The following is a 26,121-nucleotide window of genomic DNA, read 5'->3' as shown; positions in this document are numbered from 1 at the left end:
CCCATCAAAGAAGATGTCAAAATGAAAAATGCATGCATTCACACCTGTGTATGTGTATATATATATATGTATGTATATATATATATATATATGTATATATATATATCCATGCACCAGGTATACGGAAGCGCGTTGCATGCACTTTTATTTTCTGTTTTTCGTGCTAATCCCCCCGTTTTAATAAAATATATAAGTAAATCAGAAAAAAAATGACTCTGAAAAACAGAAAAAAATTTAATTGCTCCGAATAACAGAAATAATTACTCAGAAAAACAAGTAATTGTTAATTCATTTTTCAATTCAATTTTTTTTCATGCTCGGTTTTTCCGGAATACTTTTTTTCTGATTTAGTGAATTTTATTTTATTTATTTATTTATTATTATTTTTTTGACGAGGGGAAAAAATTACTCTACGGAAAACAAAACAAAAAAATAAAATGGCCATAAAATCCTGTCAAAAAGCAGTCAGTAGAGTCTCAGCTGCCGAGCAACCACGGGTTGCCAGTTACGTCAAAAAACCAAACCTAAAAGACCTCTGTGTTTTTTAATTTGAATGTAGTAACCGTTTTTGGCCACATTCTTACATATGGCACCTTTAAACATTAAATTACTTTTAAGTTGTCGGCCCAAATGAAAAAAAGTGCATATACTGTGTCGATCCATGGTTCTTAAACTGTGGTGCATGTACCAACAGTGGTACGCGAGCTTCCTCTGGTCGTACTTGGAGGAAAATCTGAAATACTGGAGCCATTTATTCATTTGTATTTTCTGGGTTTATTCCTCCCGAACACCAGGGGGCATAATGGTAAAGGTGAGGTTCCCGTCACTGATCACGCGTGTTGCTAAAAACTGTGTTTTTTATGGTTTAAAGACACTGTATGAGAAAGTTTCTCAGTATCTCCCAGTTACATGTCTGAACAAACTACCAATTAGCAATCAGTAGCGACTGAGTTGCTAATTAGCTTGTATTTTAACGTTTGGCGATAATGGTGTTACTTTGAGAGCTCAATAAAAATATAAAAAGTTTGAGAACCACTGACGCCGACTGAAAAAGTAAAATGTCAGCAGCAGCAATACTGTGGATTGCTTTAAATTCACTCGTATATGATATAGCGCAGGACAACATGCTAATTCACTCGTATATGATATAGCGTAGGATAACATGCTAATTCACTCGTATATGATATAGCGCAGGACAACATGCTAATTCACTCGTATATGATATAGCGCAGGACAACATGCTAATTCACTCGTATATGATATAGGGCAGGATAACATGCTAATCAAAGTGGCTTTGGTTTAAGAAAGTTTCTCAGTTTCTCAGAGTTTGTCGTCGGAACAAACTACCAATTAGCAATCGGTAGCGGCTGAATTGCTAATTAGCCACGACGCCGGGTTAACGTGATCGGAGTGGAGCTGAGGGGAGCGTAGAGAATGAAATAAACAACAAAGAAATGAATAATGTCTTGATATCGCTTCAGGTAGAGGAAGACGATGAGAAAGCAAATTATCCTATTAGGAATAAATCTGGTTTATTTTCACTATTGTATTTTAACATTTGGCGATAATGTTGTTACTTTGAGAGCTCAATATTTTCTATCATTTATTTTGGTATAAATAAGTTTGAGAACCACTGACGTCGACTGAAAAAGTAAAATGTCAGCAGCAGCAATACTGCGGATTGCTAAAATTCACTCGTATATGATATAGCGCAGGAAATACATGCTAATCAAAGTGGCTTTCTAAATCGCTCTTAATTATATTCAGTCCTTATGGGAAAGCTAGCGGGCAAAGTTAAATAAAATGGTTGCTGTCAAACAAAGCAAGACGGAGTGCTGATTCAAATCAAAGGTTCCGCCGCCGCCGCGCGGGAGATGTAGCGTCAATGCTAATACATTTAGCAGGGAGAAGTTACCGCTAAATGGAAATATTAAATTCTCGAGGTGTTAAATGTCTCCGGGGCGTGAGGTGAAAGCTAAGCGGCCGTTTTTTTTAAAAAGCCGCCGCTGCTTCGTTTCTACGTCCGCTGGCGGGAAACCCGAGCCAGAAATGTAAATCTGGGAGAAAATGACAAGGCTCAGCCTCGCCGGTGATGAATCTGGTCACAGATAAGATGGTTCATCCTTGAACGTGAGATGTACCGAGCGAGCCTCGTCCTCCGAAAATCAAATCAGCGGGTTGTGTGTCTGAGGGTGTGACTCGGGGGTTAGCGCCGCCTGTGTTTGTGGGATTCTGTGTACGCTACAGATGACAGAGATCAGTTTCCACAACGCGGCCTGCGCTCGCTTCTAGTGCGTTATCTGCGTTCCGCACGCTAAATAAGATCCATATCCGTGTCGGCAGCCACACAGAAGCTTCACAAACTTTCTTTTCTTTTTTCCTTATCCTTGAAATATTCAATTTATTTCACAGTATAAACAAGTGAATATAGAGTTTATTTTCCTTATCTTTTCCACTAGCGCGGCGCGCCTCGTTTCAAGCTAGCTGAGCTCATACGACGACGCACGTTGTCGTCACACTCCCGGCCACTGATTGGTCGGAGAGTGACGTCACAACATGTCCGACACAAGAATTAAGCCGAACAATTAAAAGAGTAAAAAATAGACTGAAAAATCCTAAAAACGTTGCTTAATCTCTAACAGTTAACGGCGCTAGCTTAGACCGCGCAGTGGTAAACACAGCGTTAGCTTCACATTGTACAGAAAAGGGCTGAAATTTCAATAAAATTGTGTATCCAAATACCATTTTTTGATGCAACAAACAACAATCTTAGTCATTGTAAATGTTTTTCAAAAAAATTTGAACAATTATGTCAAAATATCCATTCCCCATAATATCGCAAATCACACCACAGTCACAATTCCAGTCAAAATAATCGCAATTAGACACAAGAGAACAACAGTCTTAGTCATTTTAAATGTGTTTTTCAAAAAAATTTGAACAATAACGTCAACATTTCCATTCCCTTTGATATCACAAATCATACCACAGTCGAAATAATCGCAATTACATATTTATTCACGCCAAAATGCGCGTTCAAATACCATTTTTAGATGAAATATTGTCCTAACCTACATGTCATATTGTACAGACAGACGAAAACAACAGTCTTAGTCATTTTAAACGTGTTTTTCAAAAAGATTTGAACAGTTACGTCAAAATTTCCATTCCCTTTGATATCACAAATCATACCACAGTCGCAATTCCAGTCAAAATAATCGCAATTACATATTTATTCACGCCTAGATGTGTATTCATATACCATTTTTTGATGAAATATTGTCGTAACCTACACGTTATATTCTATAGACAGACGAAAACAACAATCTTAGTCATTTTAAATGTGTTTTTCCAAAAAAATTGAGCAATTACGTCAACATTTCCAATCCCTATAGTATCGGAAATCATACCACACTCAAAATAACCGTATTCAAAACCGTTCATCCCCAGTACAGAGAAACAAAAGGATTAATTGTGTGTGCGATTATTGTCTCTTGTTTTTTTTGTTTTTTCATGTTTTCATTGCGATCACCCTCTTGTTTCCCTGTCGCTCCGCAGCTCGTGGCCTTCCTCCAGGGTCTGTTCACCTTCTACCACGAAGGATACGAGCTGGCTCACGAGTTCGAGCCGTACAAGCAGCAGCTTCAGTTCAACCTGCAGAACGTAAGTCCCAACACACACCTCAGGGGTGGGGGTGGGGGGGGGGGGGGGGCAGAGGGGGGGTTGTGCACACAAAGGCAGCAACAACCAGCCCACGTAATCAGATTCTGCAGCTTATCATAGCCCGAGATAACAAGCGGCAGTTCTCACGAATGGATAGCTGTGTGGTTAAAAAAGAAATTCTCTGCTGCGCCGAGGATCGATATTTTGCAGAGTGTTGTTACTGTGGGCCATTTAATGCTCCTGTGTCAAAAAGTAGTTAAGAGTTTTGAGTAAAACTATGGCTGCTGACACGCCGCCCCCCCCCCCCCCCCCCCCATCTTCCATCAGGGCCAAGGGCCAAGATTTTGCTTTGACCTGAAATCTTAGGTCAATTCCCCTCTAGCTGCAGCAGGGTTTTTTTTACTGCCTCACGCTGACTTGTTTGACTCGGAGAGAAAAAAACGGTTTCATGCAGCTTTTGCAGCCGAATCCCTGTCCTAAAAATGTGGGATCATCTTTTAAATTTAATGTGTTTTGAATATTGGATGCACTGTTTGTGTTTTCCTCAGGTGCCGTTCCTCTTTTTTGCATACTTCGGCATACGTTGAGTTCCACCAAATTTCCCCCCCCGAAACTTGGTGGGAAGATGTAACAGACCAAGACGGACAAAAAAGTCGAACCCTCTGTGTTTTTTTAACACATTTTGACCATTCGCCACGAAACAGGAAGTGCTCTAAAACTTCGGCATATATTGAGTTCCACTGAATTTCCCGAAACTTGGTGGGAAGATGTAACAGACCAAGACGGACAAAAAACCATGGTAACCATGGCCTCAACTCAACAGGAAGTTGGCCATTTTGAATTTCGGTGTCCATTTTTGGCCGTTTGCATCCTACGTAAATGAGCAAACTCGTAAATAAACATGCCAATTTGTACTATCAAAGGTGAAACGTTATTTCGAAAGGTTTTGCAGATTCAAAACGGCGCGACCACGGCAACCCTCTTTGTTTTTTGACGAATTTCGACCATTCGCCACGAAAACAGGAAGTGCTCTAAAACTTCGGCATATATTGAGTTCCACTGAATTTCCCGAAACTTGGTGGGAAGATGTAACAGACCAAGACGAACAAAAATGTCGATTGTAACCATGGCCTCAGCTCAACAGGAAATCTGCCATTTAGAAATTTGGTGTCCATTTTAGTGATTTGCACCCTACGCAAATGAGCTAACTTGTCTGAGGCATTTTTGTCGTACCGACATAAAAAAACGCGATTTGTACTAGACTAGAATTTGTATTAGACACATCAAAGGTGAAAAGTTATCCAAAGGTTTTGCAGATTCAAAACGGCGCGACCACGGCAACCCTCTTTGTTTTTTGGCGAATTTCGACCATTCGCCACGAAAACAGGAAGTGCTCTAAAACCTCGGCATATATCGAGTTCTTCTGAATTTCCCGAAACTTGGTGGGAAGGGGTTATAGACCAAGACGAACAAAAAAGTCAATCGTAACCATGGCCTCAATTCAACAGGAAGTTTTGAATTTTGGCGTCCATTGTGGCGATTTGAACAACATGTAAATGACTCGTCTGAGCGCGTTTGTCGTACCGACATAAAAAAACATGTCAATTTGTACGAGACACAAGGTTTTTCGTATTAAAAATGGCGTGGCTATGGCAACCCTCAGCCGTGACAATTTGCCTTCATTTGTTGTTGTTGTTGTTGTTGTTGTTGTTGAGTAAAAAATAAAGACGTTCCCGAGTTGAAGAAGCACACATAGATGCACTACATATCATCTGTAACGCGACGCTGCTCGCTCTTTTTTTCTCCCAGACTCGGAACAACTTTGTGAGCACCAAGCAGGAAGTGGAGAAGCTGATGGAGAGGATAAGGTCTGCCGATCAGGACTATAAACCCCCGGGCCAGTGGACGATGGAGGGCTTCCTGTACGTCCAAGAGAAACGTGAGTCTTTCAAGCTCAAGCTGGGCTCGCTGCCAATTGATCCCTCACTCTCTCACCCCCCCACCCGCCCCGCCCCCCCATGCTGCTGCACTTATAAGTGCATGAGTTTACAGCCATCACCATAAACATGCCTCGAGTTCTCCCAGGCCTCCTCAGAAGAGATGCTCCGACACAGACCTCATAATTCATCCTGTTTACGGATTCACTTTGATGTGCTCTCTCAAACATGGCGGTGGGGGAGGGTGCGGGGGGGGGGGATGGGGCGATAACACAAATGGTAGACTTTTATCGGCACCAATAAACAACTTTTGATTCATCACACTTAAAATTGCAAATGGATTTTTCTCTTTTCTTGTTTGTTTGTTGTTGTTTTTTTGCCTGTCCTCCTTCAGGTCCTCTGGGCTGCACATGGATACGTCACTACTGCACGTACGAGAAGAGCAGCAGGACTTTCACCATGAGCCACACGGAGAGCAAGTCGACCGGGAAACAGGTAGTTTGTTTTGGATTTGTGGTCATTTCTGAAGGGTTTAATGTGCATGAAAACTCCTGAAACTTTGCATGGATATGTGGCCTACAATAAATGAGCGAACTCGTCCAAGCGCGTTTGTCGCACCGACATAAGAAATGCGACAATTTGTACTAGACGCATCAAAGGTGAAAAGTTATCGAAAGGTTTTGCAGATTCAAAATGGCGCGACCACGGCAACCCTCTTTGTTTTTTGGAGAATTTCGACCATTTGCCACGAAAACAGGAAGTGCTCTAAAACTTCGGCATATATTGAGTTCCTCTGAATTTCCCGAAACTTGGTGGCAAGGTGTTACAGACCAAGACGAACAAAAAAGTCGACCGTAACCATGGCCTCAACTCAACAGGAAGTTTGGAATGTTGGCGTCCATTTTGGCGATATGTAGCCTACGTAAATCAGCAAACTCGCCCGAGTGCGTTTGTCGTACCGACATAAAAAAAAAGGTGACAATTTGTACTCGACACATCAAAGGTGAAAAGTTATCGTAAGGTTTTATAGACTAAGACAAACAAAAAAGTCGACAGTAACCATGGCCTCAACTCAACAGAAAGTTGGCCATTTTGAATTTTGCTGTCCATTTTGAAGATTTGCACTACGTAAATGAGCAAACTTGTCCCAGCGCGTTTGTCGTACCAACATACAAAACACGCCAATTGGTACTAGACACAGGTGAAAAGTTATTGAAAGGTTTGCAGATTTGCAGATTCAAAACGGCACAACCAAGACAACCCTTTGCGTTTAAGCCGATTTTGACCATTGGCCACGGAACAGGAAGTGTCCTAAAACTTCGGCATTAATTGAGTTCCACCGAATTTCTCGAAACTTGGTGGGAAGATGTTATAGACCAAAGGGAACAAAAAAGTCGACCGTAACCATGGCCTCAACTCGACAGTGAGTCGGCAATGATGAATTTTGGCGTCCATTTTGGGGATTTGCACCCGACTTAAACTGGGTTAGGGTTAGGGTAGACACAAATGGTTCAGAGATAACAAAATGCCACACTCAAGGGAGGGAAAAATGTGTTAAATTTATGTTTAGATTTCTATCAACATTTGTATTGCAGAGATCAGAGTCCATTGATGTTGTCTGTTGTTATTTCAGAACGGTCTGGTCCTCAGTCCGCCCGAGATGTTCAAACTCAAGTCCTGCGTCCGGAGGAAAACGGATTCCATCGACAAGCGTTTCTGCTTCGACGTTGAAGTCGTGGAGAGGTCTGTGACTTTCTCAATGTTTAATCACCGATGACGACATACACACAAAACCTGATATTAAAATGTTGTTTTCTTCTTTTTCGTCTAATAATGTCTGGCAGGCTGTGTGTACACTGAACGATGTAATCCTAACCCCCCCATAGTTTGAGGTTCTTCTTCCTTATTCTCAGACTCAGACTTTCTATTAATAGTCAGGACGGCGGAAACACTTAATATAAATGATTCAGTATCCAAAATCAGAAAGAGTGCTTTGTTGCCTTTGATCTTGATATATTGTACAATATAATGATATAATATGCTGGGAAAATTGTGCGATTTCTTACAGTAAATGCGTCATTTTCGCTTTAAATGACTGTATAGTGATCAGATTTGAGAATGCATTTATTTATTTTTAGTTTATGGAGGAAACACTTAATATAAATTATTCAAAGTGCTTTGTTGCCTTTGAACTTGATATATTGCACAATATATCAATATAATAAGCAAACAGCTGGAAAAATTGTGCAATTTCTTACATTTTAGCTTTTAATTACTGTAAAAGCAGATTTGAGAATACATGTATTTCTTTTAAAGATTAATGAAGGGTTTGTTGGATATTTTTTTTTATCAATTTGATGCATTTTTGTGTTCTAATGGCGATGAACCCAGACTATGATGGGAGTCCTGCTGCGTCTGAACATGCCAGAGCTGTTCAGGTTTGATTAACCTCTTCAAAGACTTTTTACCAGAGTTCCATGTTTTCAATCCTCCCGCATGTTCCTTCTCGATGTTGTTGTCAAGTCTCCTTTCCTTTTCCCCTCGGTTTGTTTGTACTGTACATGCACAGCGTTGATAATGTTCTCCTCTCCCCGTCTTTTCTCTCTCTCTCTGTGTCCGTGTGAATGTAGAAATGACATCTGTCGTGGAACTCTTTTCAGACCACTGCGATTTTACTGTAAAGTCCGGTACGTGAACGACCCGGCGCTGGAACGCTGCATGTGCTGCATGTTCTTCTGCTAACTGCTATCGTTTTACACACACACACACACACACACACCAAATCATCTGTTTTTACGTTGAAATGCTGATGTTTTTCTGACCACGTTCACAAAATCAGTTCCCACGTGTTCAATTATGGGATTGAGACGAGACTCGATCATACTCGTATGTTAGCGTTGTACGTTTTTTGCTAACCACAGTCAATAAGATTATGTGTTAGCCACTTTCGGCACATTTGATTTGATTTGATTTGATTTGATTTGATTTGATTTGATTTGATTTGATTTGATTTGATTTGATTTGATTTGATTAGTGTTTCCACACCTGGGAAATTCACCCGTTACAGCAGCAGCAGCTAAAAAAAAAGAAAAAGAACAGAGGCAGACAGTGACAAAATTACAAAATTAGCAATTAGCATAAAATTAGCAAGAAGATAGAATACATATAAAAGTATCAAAATAACAGCCTTGTTGGTATTAATATAAATATATGAATTATAAAGTGACCACCTAAGCCTCAAAATGGTGTAACATTCATAGAATTGTTGGGAAAAACACATGCTTTTACGTCTAAAACTAGCAGATCTATTTATGCTAACTTAAGTTTAACTTGAAAGAGAACAGTCGTGTATCACAGATTTATCAGGACCAAAGTTTGTCACGGGCAAAAACAAATGGAATTTATTTCATTTACAAAATAAATCAACTGGTTTTGAACATGAACGTTTTGAATTAACCGTAAAAAATAATTATAAATAATTGTATATTCTATAAATCTGAACTCACACTGTGTGTTTTTCTGGGGATTTAAAAAGTCTTAAAAAGTCTTGAATCCAATAATTTGAATTTAAGGCCTTAAAATGTCTTAAATTCTCCTAAAATCTCATAAAAGGTCTTAAATACAATTTTGAAAGGTCTTAAACAGTTATTAACGTTATTAACTTTTATTTAAAATATGCATAAACTTCAGTCTCGCTTTGAAATGTTTTCTATTTTTGAGCATAGCTAATCCTTATGCTAGGCTAGCATAACTACAACGCGGAACTAAAGTAGGTCACCTGTGCTGCCCGGTGAGAATTTATCGAACACCACTAGCTAGCGTGCTGTGCGCGCGCCGCGCGGTGTGTTACAGCTTAGCATAGCATCGTAGAAAACTTAATGAAAGTCCACAGCTAAGCCGGATTTCAACAATTTGTGGCTCCAATTTTCCTTCATGGCTTTTGTACTTTTTCCCAGTATGGATGTGAAATGGGTCTTAAATTGTATTCATTATGGTCTTAAAAAAGTCTTTAAAATCTTACATTTGACTTGTTGAAACCTGCTGAGACCCTGATTTAGTAAAAAAAACAAAAAAAAACACTCAAATCAATGAATTGATGATTAGAAATAGTCGATCTGAGTCTGCAGTCACTCAAAAAAAATAGATTTACGTTGTTCTGAGTCTCGATTGATCGCGCCTTGCGTTCTACGCGGAAGATTGATAACTGCTGAGTATTTAATGTTTTACCGGACAGTGGGATTTAAGGGATTTAACCCAGAGATCAGACTCCTTCTTTGAGAGGCTGCCTCGTGATTATCAGTGACTGAGCTCATGGCTCATGAAAGCTTTGACCGGAGCTCATTTACTGTGGTGTTTACTTCAGACCGTGACCTCACCTCATTACTGCGGGGGGCGACGGTTGCGTCGCGCCAGCACGGGCCACCAGGTGTGTGAGTGTGTGTGTGTGTCGTTAATCATAAAACGGCGTTTGTTCCAACCTCAAGGACAACGTGGGCCGAATTCACCTGAGGGTCAAAGTTCACCAGTTTCATCCTGGAGCTCTTTCCTTCAACTAAACCCAAAACCCAAAAAAAGTTATTTAGTGATATTTGTCACAGAAGTTGTGTTTTTACGATGGCTCTGTTCCACCAAATGTCCCCAGTAAACGCCCCGCGACGCTCATGCATGCATGCATAACATCAGGAGCCCCCCCGGAGCTAGCTCACATAAATGGAATGCGGTCATTACCTTTGCCAAGGAGAGGCTGCCATTTTGTCTGTTTATGTCTGTTTGATAGGACTTGCTATCAGAAAAGAGAGGAAAAAGTTGTGGAGGGTGTGAGATGTGACCCAAGGAAGAGGTCACTGAACTTCTTTCAGTCGCTAAATGAACCAGACTCCACTGTTAAATATCGAGATTTTAGACATTTCTCTGGTAATTGTTGGAGATTAACTCACATTTTTAGGGATTGTTAAGTCTTTATAACTGATCTACAATTCGGCTTTGTTCGGCTTTGATTCTTGTGTCGGACGCCTCTTTCTGCGACGGTACTAGCATAGTACTAGCATAGCGTAGGTACTATGCTAGTGGAAACGCAACTTAACCGTGCCCAGTTGAGACTAGTGACTTGTAAAGCAGTTGTTTTCAGTGTAACTGAATCATTGGAATAAGTTCATTAAAACTATTTGTTCAGTTCTTCTAAATAAACCGGAATCCACTGTTAAATATTGAGAATTTAGACATTTCTCTGGTAATTGTTGGAGATTATGCCACGTTTTTAAGGATTGTTAAGTCTTTTTAACTGATCTACAATTCGGCTTAGTTCGGCTTTGATTCTTGTATTGGACGTCTCGTTCTGCGACGGTACTAGCATAGTACTAGCATAGCATAGGTACTATGCTAGTGGAAACGCAACTTAACCGTGCTGAGTTGAGATTAACCCACATTTTTATGGATTGTAAAGTCTTTATAACTGATCTACAGTTCGGCTTTGATTCTTGTGTCAGACGTCTCTTCCTGTGACGGCACTAGCATAGTACTAGCATAGCTATGCTAGCTATATGTCTGGATTTATGGGGTTTGATCCAGACTTTGACTCTTTGAAATGCAGTTTATCATCCCGTCCCTCTCTCTAAACGTTTTTTTTTTTAACTCCTTCCTATCTCGTAAACGTGTGTATGTATATATATATATATATATATATATATATATATATATATATATATATGTAAATATATATATATATATATGTAAATATATATACGTACATATATAATTTTTTTGAGGGAATGAGAAAGTATTATAGTATAATACTAAACTAATTATACTATATCATAATTAAGAAAACCATGGTTAATTAGGAAATATATATATATATATATATATATGTATATCAAGACGGATGAAAGAATACCAATAAAAAAAGCATGAATGTGTATACAATAAAACATAATATGTACATAATAAGAGTCGACATTGATTGTAGTGTGTCAGAAATGAACTATTCTGAATTATTTCCATATATTTGGGCATCCTAAATACCGTCAAATTAACTATTTGAGTGTCTCTCCCGCATGGCAAAATGTTCTTTTCTATATAATCTGGTTTAAACACATTAATTGTAACACATGCAGCCTCCATGCTCATACTAACGATCACTGGTGGTGGTGGTGTTGTTTTGATGTTGTTTGTTTACCAGTATCATTAGACCGTTAGGTCCACTTCGAGCTACTAGTATCTAGAACAAATGTGACGGTGTGAGTGCATGCTGGGTGTGCAAAAAGAAAATGAATGTCACTTTGCAGATATCGGCTTTTTAATTGGGTGTGGACTGATGCGCGCAGCACAGAGCCAAACAAGGGCACGCAGTCGTAGTTTGATGTCGAGGAATCTGCACGCGAGCTATTTTAGTCGCACTCTAGTCCTTTTATAGCGGTCTCAGGCCCTGGCGTAAACAAGGGTCCGTCCGGGGGCCCCCACGAGATCCGATTTGAAACCTCTGAAATCTTTTTTTTCCAGGCACGGCATCATGACGCTGCAGGCGCTGTCGGAGCCCAACAGGAGGCTGTGGCTGGAGGCCATGGACGGCAAAGAGCCGGTGAGGACAGAGGCGATTCTAGAGTCTGCAGGGGCCCCTAAGCAAAAATTCCCCAGGGGGGCCCTTCCTTCCGACCAGTGTTCACCACCATTATGTTACAAATAGTAAACAGGCAAGGCAGGCAACTGCTTGGGGCCTCCGAGCTGATAGGGGGCCCCCCGACATTCGGAGCCTGAGGGCTGTTTTTATTGTTAACACTGTAAAACCCACATTATAAAACAAAATAAATATATAGAACAATAAAATACTGTAAATAACTGAAAATAAACTGAGTAAAAAAAGATATGCATTACACTGTAAATAATGTAACGTAAATAACAACGTGGGGCCCCTTTAGGGGGGGTTTCCTACTGAGAGGTCATTGCAAATCGCCCATTGTTTTTTAAGGGGGGACTGGGATACGGCTGGTCACTGCACATTTCAGTAAAAAACAGCCCTCAGGCTCCTAGTGTCGGGGGGGGGGGCCCCCTATCAGCTCGGGGGGCCCCCAAGCAGTTGCCTGCCTTGCTTGTTCACAAGCTGCGCCCCTGGGTGAGGAACCCTGTCTTGGAACATTTGATTTAGCTGTAGCTGCTGTTTTACAACACACACACACACTACAGCTGATCTATTTGTCACTATTTGGTGCCCCCTTGTGGTGACTCCAGTGTGTTTCAAGAAACAATGAATGACCTCACTGTGAGCTAATAATAGAACAGCGTCGGAGCTCTGGGAAGATAAATAAATAGTCGTGGGTTTTCATATTCCAGGAATTTTTCCTCGATGATGATGATGATGATGATGATGATTTTCTCTTTCTAGATTTACAACCTGCCCGCCATATTGAGCAAAAGAGAAGAGAGTAAGTGTCAATTTTTTTATTTTCTCAGTTTCATTCCAGTGAAATAAAACACACAAACACACACACACACATCACATGTTTTTTCTTGCCGTGTCTCTCATTAACACAATTACTCGACACAACACCCACTCGGCTGACACAACACTATCTCGTTATGAGGAGCACGAGCAGAGGGAAGATTATTACTTATTACTGCGTTTAACCCTCACCCTGACTGTTGTGTTGTTGACACGTCGGTTCTTCCTCTTCCTGTTGTTGTCTGTTTGTCTGTTGTGTTGCTGCAGCGTTCCTTAACGAGACGGGATTCAACTTTGTGAGGCGATGCGTTGACCTGGTGGAGACGAGAAGTGAGGCTCCCCCCCCCCCCCCCCCCCGCTTTTACTTTTTCAATCTTCCGGCTCATGCACATGTTCTTTATTCTTATTGTTATTGTTGTTGTTGTTGTCGTCCTGCAGGTATAAATACGATGGGGTTGTACAGGATTGGAGGAGTCAACTCCAAAGTCCAGAGGCTGATGACCACAGTCTTCTGTGAGTATCCTTCGTTTTACTGGAGAAAACATGGAGCCAGACGAGAGCTATGTACATGTATGAGATGTGGATTATAGCTTAATTAAAGACTGATTGAGTGACATAATTACAGATTGCTGAATAAACTGTGATAATATTCATCAAACCCTTATATCACTGGTGTCAAACCGGTGGCCCGCGGTTAATATCACATGTTTGAAGACAATTTAAGACTAATTATAGTAATATTTAGACATTTGGTTCTAATTATCACAGTATTAAATGTGTTATATATATAAATACATAAATATGAATATATATATATGTGTACATAAATGTGTATATATGTAAATACATATATATGTGTGTGTATATATATATATACATGTTTATATATGTATATGTACACATATACTGTATGTATATATATACAAATATACAGTATATATACATATATATGTGTATATATTTATGTACATACATATATATACAGTACATATATATCTATATACACATATATATACATGTGTGTGTATATATATATGTATATATATATACATATATATGGTATTACTTTATATTAAGAAACACATATCCACCATTAACATGTATAAGTAGCACACAAGCCCTTTATTAGTAATTATCAATGTATGTATTTACACCTTATTCTACCGCTATATATATATATATATTTATATTTATATTGATATATATATATACGTGTATATGCACGTATATATATATATATATACATATGTATGTGTATATACGTTTATATATATATATGTGTATATACGCGCATATATATGTATACAGTATATACACATATATATGTAAGTATATATATATACGTATATACACATATATGTTTATATATATATATACATATATATATATATATGTAAAAGCCTGTTTTGGTATATACATATATATATATATATATATATATAAATATGTGTAAAAGCCAGTTTTGGTGTTTTAATTACAGTTGTCGGTGTTATTATTGACTTAATTTTAGATTTATTTCATTATACTGAAGTACACGTCGTCGTTCCATATCAAAAACGAGGACTTTCATTTTGAAATTCTGCGAAACATCACTGTGAATGTCATCAGCGCGACCTCACGAGTGTTTGCAACCCTGCGTTATGTGATGACTACGTAGTTGGGCGCGTCAGCAACAGCAGCAGCAACAACAGAGTCTTTATGAAGACAACACATTATTTTGAGTCTGCACCGCTGAGCCGTGACAGATCAGTGACAAATTCACGTCACGACTGTGTTCAATATTTCATAATATTCTTAAATGATGTGTAAAAAAAACTCTCTGGGAGAAACCATTCCTCTCAGCAAACCCTCCTGTGTGACACTGTAGACCAGAGTGAGTAAAGAGGTCCTCCTTGTGGCGTGACCCTGTAACTGCGTCCTGCGTGGCCTTGTGTTGTTTGTGCTATCACCATGGTAGTTTAGCCCCGACGTCTACACGTTTGCATACGGTTAAAAATGTGGGTGTGTGAATAATTTGGATTACATGTGTGTGTGTATGTTGATGTTGAACTCATCACACACATCGACCCCGGTGCATTTATGTTTATATTTATACTTATATTGAGCGTGTTTACACCGAGCGAGCAAACCGCTGCGTGCTTAAGCAGCGGGTCGTGTCAGGTCATCCTGGTTCTGTCTGCAGCTTAACTGTTGCAGCGATTGTGAAAACAAATGTGTTTTGTTTTTTTTGTTTTTTTCGTCGACAGCATCCAGAGCACCTGTGGACACGGACCTGGATCCAGAGACGTGGGACAACAAAACCATCACCAGCGGCCTGAAGAATTACTTCAGGTCAGCTCGCCCCTGCCAGCAGCCGTCACAAATCATCATTATCGCCATAATGTCCCTTTGAAAAACCTCCTCGGTGTTAGTCACGTATTCAGCGGGCTGCCACTGACTCACACACACACACACACACACACACAAAGGAGCCGTGAAAATATCAGGGAAATAAATGATAACCATTCTCTTCACTCTGCAGGTGCCTCTCCGAGCCTCTAATGACCTTTAGGCTCCACAAAGACTTCATCATGGCTGCCAGTAAGTCACGAAAAGTCGCTAATATTGTGTATATATATATAAAAGGCGATGCATCATTTCCTCCCCTGTTTGCTTTCATTAGACACATCGATATTGAATCAGACAGACGCAAAAATAATGTTTTTTTTAATGTGAATGTGAACTGTTTTTGTGTCATAATTTAAATTTCATTTCACATGCTAACGGCGTCAATGCTAAAGCACGTTAACGTATGACGCGATTCCGTGGCGACTGACCTGGAAAAAGACACGCGTGATGTCATGTTTACGTGCCGCTGCACCGTTTACCAGCTAGCTCCTTTAGCTGCGTTAGCTTCTTTAGCGTTGTTAGTTGCGAAGCAGCTCTTACAAGTTTCCCTCCAATATTAAGCTGCGTCAGGTCCTTGAATTTGAGGGAATTGGTCCTGGAAAGTCTTGGAAAAGACCTTGAAGTTCATGTCAACCAAGGTGTGGGAAACCTGAGAAACAAAATAAGGCAATAAGTCGTCACTTCATTTGAGTAGAAATTGGATTTAATGTGAGGGCTGGAAATGCTTTGGCTAGTGCTGGGCACGTTAACGCGTTAATGGCGTCGATGCTAACACACGTTAACGTATGACGCGATTCCATGGCGACTGACCTGGAAAAAGACGCGAGTGACGTCATGTTTACGCGCCGCCGCACCGTTTACCAGTTAGCTCTGTTAGCTGCGTTAACTCCTTTAGCGCCGTTAGTTGCAAAACAGCTCTTCCAAGTTTCCCTCCCATCTTAAGCTGCGTCAGGTCCTTGAATTTGATGGAATTGGTCCTGGAAAGTCTTTGAAAAGACCTTGGATTTCATGTCAGCTAAGGTTTGGGAAACCTGAGTAGGCTAACAAAATAAGGCAATAAGTAGTCACTTCATTTGAGAAGAACTTGGGATTTAATGTGAGTGCTGGAAATGTTTTGGCTAGTGCTGGGCACGTTAACGCGCTAATGGCGTCAATGCTAACGCACGTTAACATATGTCATGTTTCCATGGCGACTGACTGGAAAGAGATGCGTGTGATGTCATGTTTATGTGCCACGGCACCGTTTACCAGTTAGCTCTATTAGCTGCATTAGCTCCTTTAGCGCCGTTAGTTACAAAGCAGCTCTTACAAGTTTCCCTCCAATCTTAAGCTGCGTCAGGTCCTTGAATTTGAGTAACAAAATAAGGCAATAAGTCGTCACTTCATTTGAGTAGAAATTGGATTTAATGTGAGGGCTGGAAATGTTTTTGGCTAGTGCTGGGCACGTTGGGCGCGTTTCCACGATAGTTTACCAGTTAGCTTTAGCTCCTTTTGCGCCAGTTAGCTCCGTTAGCTGCATTAGCTCCTTTAGGGCCGTTAGCGTGCGGTCTGTTTATAAAAGTCACATAAACATGACGTCACGCGCGTCTTTTTCCGGTCAGTCGGTATGGATGGCATGAGTTAACGTGCGTTAACGTGCGTTGACGCCGCTATCCGCCATTAGCGCGTTAATGTGCCAGCACTAATTTTCAATTCAACTCTTTTCCAACTGAGGAAATCACCACTTCTCTCTCGTGTTAAATGTGCTTCTTTCTACGCTGGCGTGTTAATAGAATTCTTATTAACTCATTCATAATTTTATTCAATCATCTCAGAGTCAGACGACCAGAACTACAGGGTGTGCGCCGTCCACGCTCTGGTTCACAAGCTGCCGGAGAGGAACAAGGAAATGCTGGAGCTGCTCGTAAAACACCTCGTCACGTATGTGTCAAAAATGACTCATTTTTATCACATCGTCTTCGTTGTCGTTGTCGCGTTTTCAGTATCTAACGCCCGTGTATCCTCTGTGTCTCTGCAGCGTCTCGGCGCAGAACCAACAGAACCTGATGACCGTGTCCAACCTGGGCGTCATCTTCGGACCCACGCTGATGCGATCGCAGGAGGAGACGGTGGCGGCCATGTTGAACATCAAGTTCCAGAACATCGTGGTGGAGATACTCATTGAAAACTTTAATAAGGTACAGAAAGTCACACAAAAGTACCGACAACGGAGATTCAGTGACCGCTTTATTAGGTACAAGCTCATTGACCTGTTTGTTGGCGACAATTTTTAACGAACTTTGATGCCAGACAAAAGTTTGGGGTCACTTTGAAATGTCCTTATTTTTTGAAAGAAAAGCACTTTTTTCAATGAATATAACATTAAATGAATCATAAATAGTGGTATATAATGGTTACCCTCAAAGGGCCAGATGTAACTGTCATACAGAATAAATGGAACTAAATGTAACCAAATATAATGTAAAATAAAGGGAACTACGCCGTAACATATTGCTAAATAACTTTCTGTATTTATTTCTTATTCAAGTTACAAATATGATGCATTATAGATGAACCCGATCCGCAATGGTGATGCCGTCAAATTTCCGGGTAACGCGATAGCCATGCATTATGGGAAATGTAGTTTATGGTCAACGCACGCCTTCAAGCGGCACAGACCTATTTTAACACAGATTTTTAAGACAAATGAATCACTCGCGGGGCCACATAAAATGACGTGGCGGGCCACATCTGGCCCCCGTGCCTCGAGTTTGACATACGTGCTCTATACATTGTTAATGACTATTCTAGCTGCAAACGTCTGGTTTTTGATGTCTTTTAATGGAAAACACACAAAAAAATTGTATTGGTGACCTTAAAAACTTTGGAACGGTTTGGTACGTCCACTAGAGGGCAGCACAGAGCTGAGAGATTCTGACCACAACTGACCCAGTGACTGCAGAGGAAGCTGTGGTCAGGGGAGGCAAAAGTGTGGCCACGGTGTTGTTGTTTTTGTTGTTTTCATTACTTTATTCTTTAAAATCAAGTTAATCTGATCCATTGACATCATTTTTAAAAAAGTAGTTAGTTTATAAAACCTTGTACCAAATGTGGTTGCTATTGGAGACTCTCTCTGTGTGTCTTTACCTGCTGCTGCTGCTATCAGAGCAGGCCAACCTCAGCCTCATAACCCGTGTTATCGACCAGACTTTATTTGTCACATGTAATCAAATGATGGCTCGTGTTCAGGACAAAAGGTCACGGCCGGACGGATGCAGCAGAAACAGCCACAGATGCTTCTTTACGGCGAGATGTGGAAACTGTGAAAAGGAAATAGTTGTTTTTGCAGTGATGTATGGGTTTTGCAACTGTAATAATATGCTGCATATATGGGTCTGTCATCCCCAGATCTTCCGCCAGCCTCCGGATCCAAACGTGCCCGTCCCGCCGCCGCTGAGCCGCCCTGGCTCTCGCAGGAGCCGGGCCATCTGTGTGTCCGCGGGGCCCAGGAAGCCCCGCAGCCTTTACACTCCGACGCTGTGTTTGGCAGATGCAGAAAGTGAGTACCGACCGGAGAGCGCAGCACGTTCACTGCAGCCAAATCCAATCGTGGCCTTTGATATTTTTGTCAAGACATCTGCACACGGTTTCTGCAAAAGGTTCACCTCCTACGGGCTCGACTTTGTGGGAAAACTAAACAATTACGATCGCTTTAAATGACTTTCAAACAAATAGGATGTCATTTCGGCCACTAGGGGGCCTCTCAGACAGTATTTGAATTTGAAAAATCACCCTAAATAAACATTGGTCCATTGAAAGTTAGGTTGATATTTAGATAAATGTCTCCCAACGGCGATGTGTCTTTTTTGTGTGACGACGCGAACGACTGTTTCATGCCTCTCTCTCCGCTGTTGACGCGAGATTCCGTGCAGAACAATTTCAAAAATTCATTAAGATTTTTCCTTAAGAGGTTTGCAAATATTTTCAACAGATCCTTGTTCAGGGCAATGCCGAATATTATGATGGTAAATTTCTAATTATTCCGAGATACTTTTTGTTTTCGAGAAGAAAGTCAGCTCACTGTCAAAGTGCATCAGGGCAAATGGATCATTTCCTGAATTTCAAAAATTCATTAAAATTATTCCTTAAGAGGTTTGCAAATATTTTCAATGGATCATTGTTCAGGGCGATGCCGACTATTATGATGGTAAATTTCAAGTCATTCTGAGATTTTTTTTTTTTTTTTTCTCACTTAATTTTAATAGAAATTTGGATTTAAAGAGTGCTGGAAATGTTTTGGCTGATATAAAACTCTCAACATTGTCTTGATATTTTGAATGCAAAAAGATTACATATCATATCTTTAAGTCATCAGTGAACCTAAATGGCAGGTTTTAATGAGGGCTTTGCATTTGTCTCCTCTGGTCCCTGCATAGGCGACGCTGTCAGCAGCAGTGCGAGCAGCACCCCCAGGGGCAGCATGGAGTCTCTGTCCTCGCACTCCTCGGAACAAAACGCCTCCTCCAAAACAGCCTCGTCCGCTCAGGCCACCAAGGACGCGTCGCTGCTGGACCTGCGTCGGACGCCGTCGAAGCTCTCCAACGGCCCCGGGAGCAGCTCGGCGTGCGTCAGCAGCCCGGAGTCCAGCTCTAGGGAGGACGCCGGTCGCACGGATGGAGAGTCGGAGGACGCGCTCAGCCTCTCGTCGGTCAGCACCGCGCCCAGGCTTTCTCCTGCGCCCAAGAAAGCCCCACACATCCGTACTGACATCAGGCCAGAGCAGATGAACCGCTCATCGGCTCCCTCTCTGAAATCACTGCTTAATTCTGAAGGTATTGTACATTTATGAAGTGGAAACACTGGATAAATTTCACAGGTTACAAGCCATTTCCGTTGTGTTTAAGCGCTCTCACGATTTACCGTTTTACCGTTTTTTCTGTCATTTTACTAGCGGAAAGAAGTTATTGCCTGCTTCGTCTCCCTCCAGGCCACAGGAGCTGTTCCGGATCCGTCCAGAGTCTGTCGTCGATGGAGGCCAAAGACGGCTCGAGGCCGGCCGAACACCCGGAGCTGCCGCCCAAACGAGTGACGCGCCGCAAGCTGGAAACCTCGGCTACCAACGGCTACCAAAGACCTGGATCAGTGTAAGGATTTTATTTTTTTTAAAAAGGGGCGCGGTCAAATTATTGCTTATTTGACGTCATACATTACGATTTGTAGTATTTGTATTCGTATTAGTATGAGTAACTGTCCTGTGGAGGATAAAGTAGTAGAAAATGGATGCATGTAGGTTGAAAATAGTCATTTACTGACTGTTTTTACACCTTAGGAATGACAATTGATTAGGAGTAGTTATCACTCAAGCATAAATATCTCTTTCTGTTGATGGATGGATGGATATGATGGATATTGTTTTTTTTGGAAAGAAGTTGAATCAAGAAATTAATCAAGCATAACATTCAGCCACAAAAACATATTTTAAGAAATAATAATGTGCTTTACTGTTTTTTTTTCTGTGGGGAGTTTTAAAACAGTAAATTTGAAAATTCAAGGACAAAAATAATAACTAGGACCACTGTCATGAAAGGGCCGAAATTTCATGGAGTTCTGTTTGTGTTAAAGCTTTCAAAAAGTGGAAATGTAAAGTACTTTTCCTGTCATTTTAACGTCAATTTTGCCGTAGAGAAAATCCTTTTTTATAACTTTCAATCATTAACTTGTCTGGAACATATGGACCGAGTTTGACGCGGCTAGCTTGAACATGCTAGGACGAGTTTGTAAGCCATTTCTGTTTTTCTGTCCAAAATGGCCGACTTCTTGGTGGGCGGAGCTAACTGAAGCACATTAGAAATTTGTTTGGAATCGTGAGCGCAACGAGTGTACCAAGTTTGTTTAAAATCGGAAAACAACTATGTGCGACTTTAGCCAAAAAAATTAGCATTTAACGCAATTTTGGCCACTTTCTCCCGTGACGCCTCCCTGCCCCCACTTATTATTTAATATTTTGGCATTAAAAATATAATTTTGGTTTAAAGAGCTTCTAAAAACAGATTACAGAAACATAAATATTAATTTTGATAATTACCAATGTTTATTTCGGGCAGCTGTGGCACAAACCTTACATTAGCACTCTCTCTGTAGCGCTCTCTCTCTGAGATTTTCCAGCCTCCTCCTCCTCCTCTGTGTGTTTTTATGAGCGCTGGACATTAAGAGGTCTCCTCCACCATCACAGGACTATGTGCGAGGAGATTTACGTCTCCTCCTCTGTGGTGGGAGAGCTGCCTTTAATTATGCTCTGCCTGCTCCAGGGGTTGACGTGACCCAGCAGCAGCAGCAGCAGTCTGCGCTCATTCTCCCGGGACAAATAGATTGTTTGACTTGTCATGTCTGAGGAGCCAAGTCACATGCTTTCCCCATCCATGTAGTTGCCCTTGTATAGCACCCACACTCGCCCCGCCCGCCCGCCCGCCCTGCCCAAGGTCCCGACGTCCTCCGAGGTCGTTGTTGTTGTTGTCCACCCGGAGGAAGGAAACCTCCCTCACACTGTGTCGTCACGCCTTTCACCGTGTTTTGAACAATGACAAATAACGCTAGTGAGGTCACGAGAAAGTGAACCGACTTGTTTTTCGGTCACGGAAAAAAAGGTCAGATTGATTTGGATGATTTTTATAGAAGGAAAAGTAGAAAAACATCCCTACTTTTTTTATCCTCTGGTCACAGGACATGTTTTCTTCTTCTTCTTGTTGCAGGGTTGCAGCCAGAGCACAGCTGTTTGAAAACACCTCACAGGCTAATCCAGTTGGAAGGTACTGTAAACCCTAACCCCCCCCCGAATTAATCCCGCTCTCATCTCTCCAAATCTGCCATGGACACGACTTGTTTTTGTCCTCGCAGAGACGCCAAGGCGATGTATTCCTGTGAGGCGGAGCACAGCCACGAGCTCAGCTTCCCACAGGGGGCGCACTTCACAAACGGTGAGCAAACGACGTCGGCGCAGCACACATTTACAGCTTCAACCCTTTAACACCGAGCGCATCACAGACGACAAGTTCACGCAAGCGCACTTTGCGTTACCGTAATTACGCGATCGAGCATATTGCAGACCACGACACGTTCGTGCAAGCGCACTTTGCATTACCGTAATTACGTAACCCGTCGTATCACAGACCACGACGCGTTAGCGCACTTTGCGTTACCATAATTACGCAACCGCGCATATTACAGAGGATGGCACGTTATCATAATTACGTAACCCAGCGTATTGCAGACCACAACGCGTTCGTGCAAGCGCACTTTGCGTTACCGTAATTACGTGGCCGAGGATATCGCACACTACGACGTGTTCACGCAAGCGCACTTTACGTTATCATAATTAAGCAACCGAGCATAGCACAGACCACTACACGTTTGTGCACTTTGCGTTACCGTAATTGCGCACTTTGCGTTACCGTAATTACGCAACCGAGGATATCGCAGATCACGACACCTTCGCGCAAGCGCACTTTGCGTTAGCGTAATTACGTGACCGAGGATATCGCACACAACTACGTGGTCACGCAAGCGCACTTTACGTTATCATAATTAAGCGACAGGGTATATCACAGACCACGACACGTTTGCAAACTTTGCCTTACCGTAATTACGTAACCAAGGATATCGTAGACCACGACACCTTCACGCAAGCGCACTTTGCCTTACCGTAATTACATGACCACAACGCGTATACGCAAGCGCACTTTACGTTACCGTAATTACGTGACCGAGCGTATCGCAGACCACGACACCTTCGTGCAAGCGTTACTGTAATTACACGACCACTACGTGTTCACGCAAGCGCACTTTACGTTATCATAATTAAGCGGCCGAGCATATCACAGACCACTACACGTTTGCGCACTTTGCGTTACCGTAATTACGCAACCAAGGATATCGCAGACCATGACACCTTCGCGCAAGCGCACTTTGCCTTACCGTAATTACACGACCACAACGCGTTCGCGCAAGCGCAGTTTGCGTTACCGTAAACATTTGTGTTGGTTATTACGGTAATTTCCGTAAATTACCGTAATAACCACACCAAACATGAATCAGCGTCTTTGTCGCCAGAATGGGGGAAAAAGTGGGAAAAATGCCTGTAGATAATTTCAACTAATGTTTTTACGTGCAAAATCAGGTGTTTTTAAATGAATATTTTTGTTTTTCTTCATTTCAAATTGTTAATTCACTATTTTAACATGCAGTAAATTGTGAATAACTGCCAGATATTGGAAGTTATTGTGGAAAAAGGAAATTTTTAAGACTTCGGTGTTAACGGGTTAACAGTGGACACTTCGGCTGTCTGTCATTTACTGGCAGGACACGGCAAACTCTTGATTCCCAGTATCTTTGTGGATTCATAAAATATTTCTGACACCCCCATCATATGTCTTTCTGAGAAACCCAAACAGCAGTGGGATTATTTTTCTTTTTTTCTTTCATTGCCGTTTTTTTCCATGAAGACATGACTTGGCCCGAAACCAGTGCAGACAAGGTCACTGTAACCTGGAGATGGAAGGCACCAGTCAGTGCGCCTGTTTCCCTGTTAACACAACCAGCAGAGCCGGCAGCCACAGGCACAGACGTCAACAAACGCTCCTTTTACCACTTACCGGCAGGCACAGCTCATTTATTGCTCTACGCACTAACAGGGCTCTATCTTTTACAGCCTTATTCAGCACATTTCTGCTCCATTGATTGTGTGGATTATTTATAAAGCTTGGTAAAAAATATATGTACAACGATTCACCACCCTGCTTAAAAACTGGATTAATTAGAAATCTGACCTAACAATGATCAATGATCTGATTTTATCTCTGTCTCTTGGTCCTGCAGTCTACCCTTCTGTTGAACCAGGCTGGCTCCAAGCAACATACGAAGGGAAAACCGGCTTAATCCCGGAGAATTATGTCGTCTTCCTCTAACTAAGGTGGTAAACGTTGCCTCTTTTTCATGGTATCCATGGAAAAAAAAACAACAACAAAAAACAATTCAGATGTGGCTGATTGTTACTGTTCTTCTTATTATTGTAATATTATATCGACTGCACTGATGTATTTAGACATTTTCTTTACAGAATAACAACAACAACCAAAAACAACCACCATGCAATTTCCACAGGTTTTATTCTCAGAAAGAAAAAAAATATTCCCAACACTTTAAATTCCATCCAACATTTCAACAGAAGACTTTTTTTTAACCAAGCTGCAGTTTCATGAACATTTGAATTTTAACTGTAATGGAACAAACTGTGATTATTATTTTTATTTTTTTTTATCTTTATAATGTGTTTGTTTTATTAAAAGACAGGATAAGAATCTATAATCTATGAGAGACAGAAAAAAAAAAAAGCAATGTGGTTAAATGCACCTTAACTTTCATATTCACGTGACAACCGTGTCTCCTACAAAATAAGGCTCCCACACAACTAAAAGTTAAAAGAAATATGTTATTTATGAAGTTTAGACACAGTGTGTAACTGTGGTCACGTTAAGACAACACATGGATTTTATTGTTAAATAAAATCACCAATATTACACACGAGCGACAAACAGTCCTTATGTTTTATTTTGAAGGGTCACAGCTATTTCAGAGCCATTTTGAGTGTTTGAAGCAAATGTGCAGTGCTTCACAAATTTATTAGACCACCTCACGTCATAAAAACCAAAAAAAATGGTATTATTTATTTTGACAACAAACTGAATTCACCTTTTCAGACCGGCCAACCTTGATTTTTTTTTTTTAAGTAGCAACTTTCCAGTTATAGTTCTAAAATATGGAGGCTTTTTTTTATTAACATTTTTCATCCTATTTCGAGGACCTTTTGGTCACATGTATCACTTCCCCACTCACTTCCATGTCAGATATTCAACGTACAAATAGACTATAAGTAAAACAACAACTCTATATTCTTATTTAACATTCGATTTAAACACATATAGTTGTTTATATTACACTGATTCACTTTAAATGTACGCCCTAATACATTTGACATGAGCTCATTTTTTCTATAGTATGTGTGAAATGGCATTTTAGCGTTAAATTTCTTGCCTTGTGGCGTTAAAAAACGGTCAAAGATGTCTTTTACCACCAGGCTAAAGTTGGTAAAGTAGCTAAAGTAACTAAAGTTGCTGAAGTAGTTAAAGTTGCTGAAAAAGTTAAAGTTGCTGAAGTAGCTTAAGTTGCTAAAGTAGTTAAGTTGCTGAAGTAGCTGAAGTAGCTAAAGTTGCTCAAGTAGTTAAGTTACTAAAGTAGCTAAAGTTGCTGAAGTAGCTAAAGTTGCTAAAGTAGTTAAGTTGCTGAAGTAGCTAAAGTTGCTAAAGTAGTTAAGTTACTAAAGTAGCTAAAGTTGCTGAAGTAGCTAAAAGTAGCTAAAGTTACTAAAGTTAGCCTCAGTTAACCCTGCTGTTCCCCTTTTATCGCGTAGCTTGAAGCGACACTTCATTAGCTGTGTAGTTTAATGTCAATATGCGTAACTGCTACGCAAAATCTTCAGCTAGTTTGAGCTAGTTCTCTGAGAACTAAATAGAGCAAAAAGAAACATTTTCTGCTAAGGAATACATCCATAATTTGAAATCTTAATCAAGAAATAATAATAATGTGTTTTACTTTTTTTTTTTTTTCATGTTAGCATTAGCATTAGCATTAAAGATATCGTTTCGGTTAAAGAGCTGTTGATTTAGG

General features: G+C 40.8%; 1 protein-coding gene across 1 annotated transcript in view; it reads left to right on the top strand.

The window, feature by feature from the left end:
- The window catches only part of arhgap42b (Rho GTPase activating protein 42b), a gene marked incomplete at both ends in the record, with an annotated part of 104,335 nt that extends 79,973 nt beyond the window's left edge, over positions 1-24,362 (top strand). The window contains 19 exons of the mRNA XM_083887254.1: positions 3,559-3,663; positions 5,473-5,602; positions 5,995-6,095; positions 7,234-7,343; positions 8,231-8,287; positions 12,099-12,177; positions 12,979-13,018; positions 13,303-13,365; positions 13,474-13,548; positions 15,282-15,366; positions 15,557-15,615; positions 17,238-17,343; positions 17,441-17,600; positions 18,811-18,961; positions 19,839-20,234; positions 20,390-20,546; positions 22,152-22,208; positions 22,297-22,376; positions 24,274-24,362. Coding sequence (XP_083743380.1) covers positions 3,559-3,663; positions 5,473-5,602; positions 5,995-6,095; positions 7,234-7,343; positions 8,231-8,287; positions 12,099-12,177; positions 12,979-13,018; positions 13,303-13,365; positions 13,474-13,548; positions 15,282-15,366; positions 15,557-15,615; positions 17,238-17,343; positions 17,441-17,600; positions 18,811-18,961; positions 19,839-20,234; positions 20,390-20,546; positions 22,152-22,208; positions 22,297-22,376; positions 24,274-24,362 — 2,100 coding nt within the window. The remainder of the gene's footprint in view (positions 1-3,558; positions 3,664-5,472; positions 5,603-5,994; positions 6,096-7,233; positions 7,344-8,230; positions 8,288-12,098; positions 12,178-12,978; positions 13,019-13,302; positions 13,366-13,473; positions 13,549-15,281; positions 15,367-15,556; positions 15,616-17,237; positions 17,344-17,440; positions 17,601-18,810; positions 18,962-19,838; positions 20,235-20,389; positions 20,547-22,151; positions 22,209-22,296; positions 22,377-24,273) is intronic.
- Between the last annotated feature and the right edge of the window lie 1,759 nt (positions 24,363-26,121).

This window comes from Microchirus variegatus (assembly GCF_963457635.1).
Source record: "Microchirus variegatus genome assembly, chromosome: 3".
In the NCBI taxonomy this organism is placed as follows: Eukaryota; Metazoa; Chordata; class Actinopteri; order Pleuronectiformes; family Soleidae; genus Microchirus; species Microchirus variegatus.
This window is presented reverse-complemented; position numbering and strand designations above follow the sequence as displayed.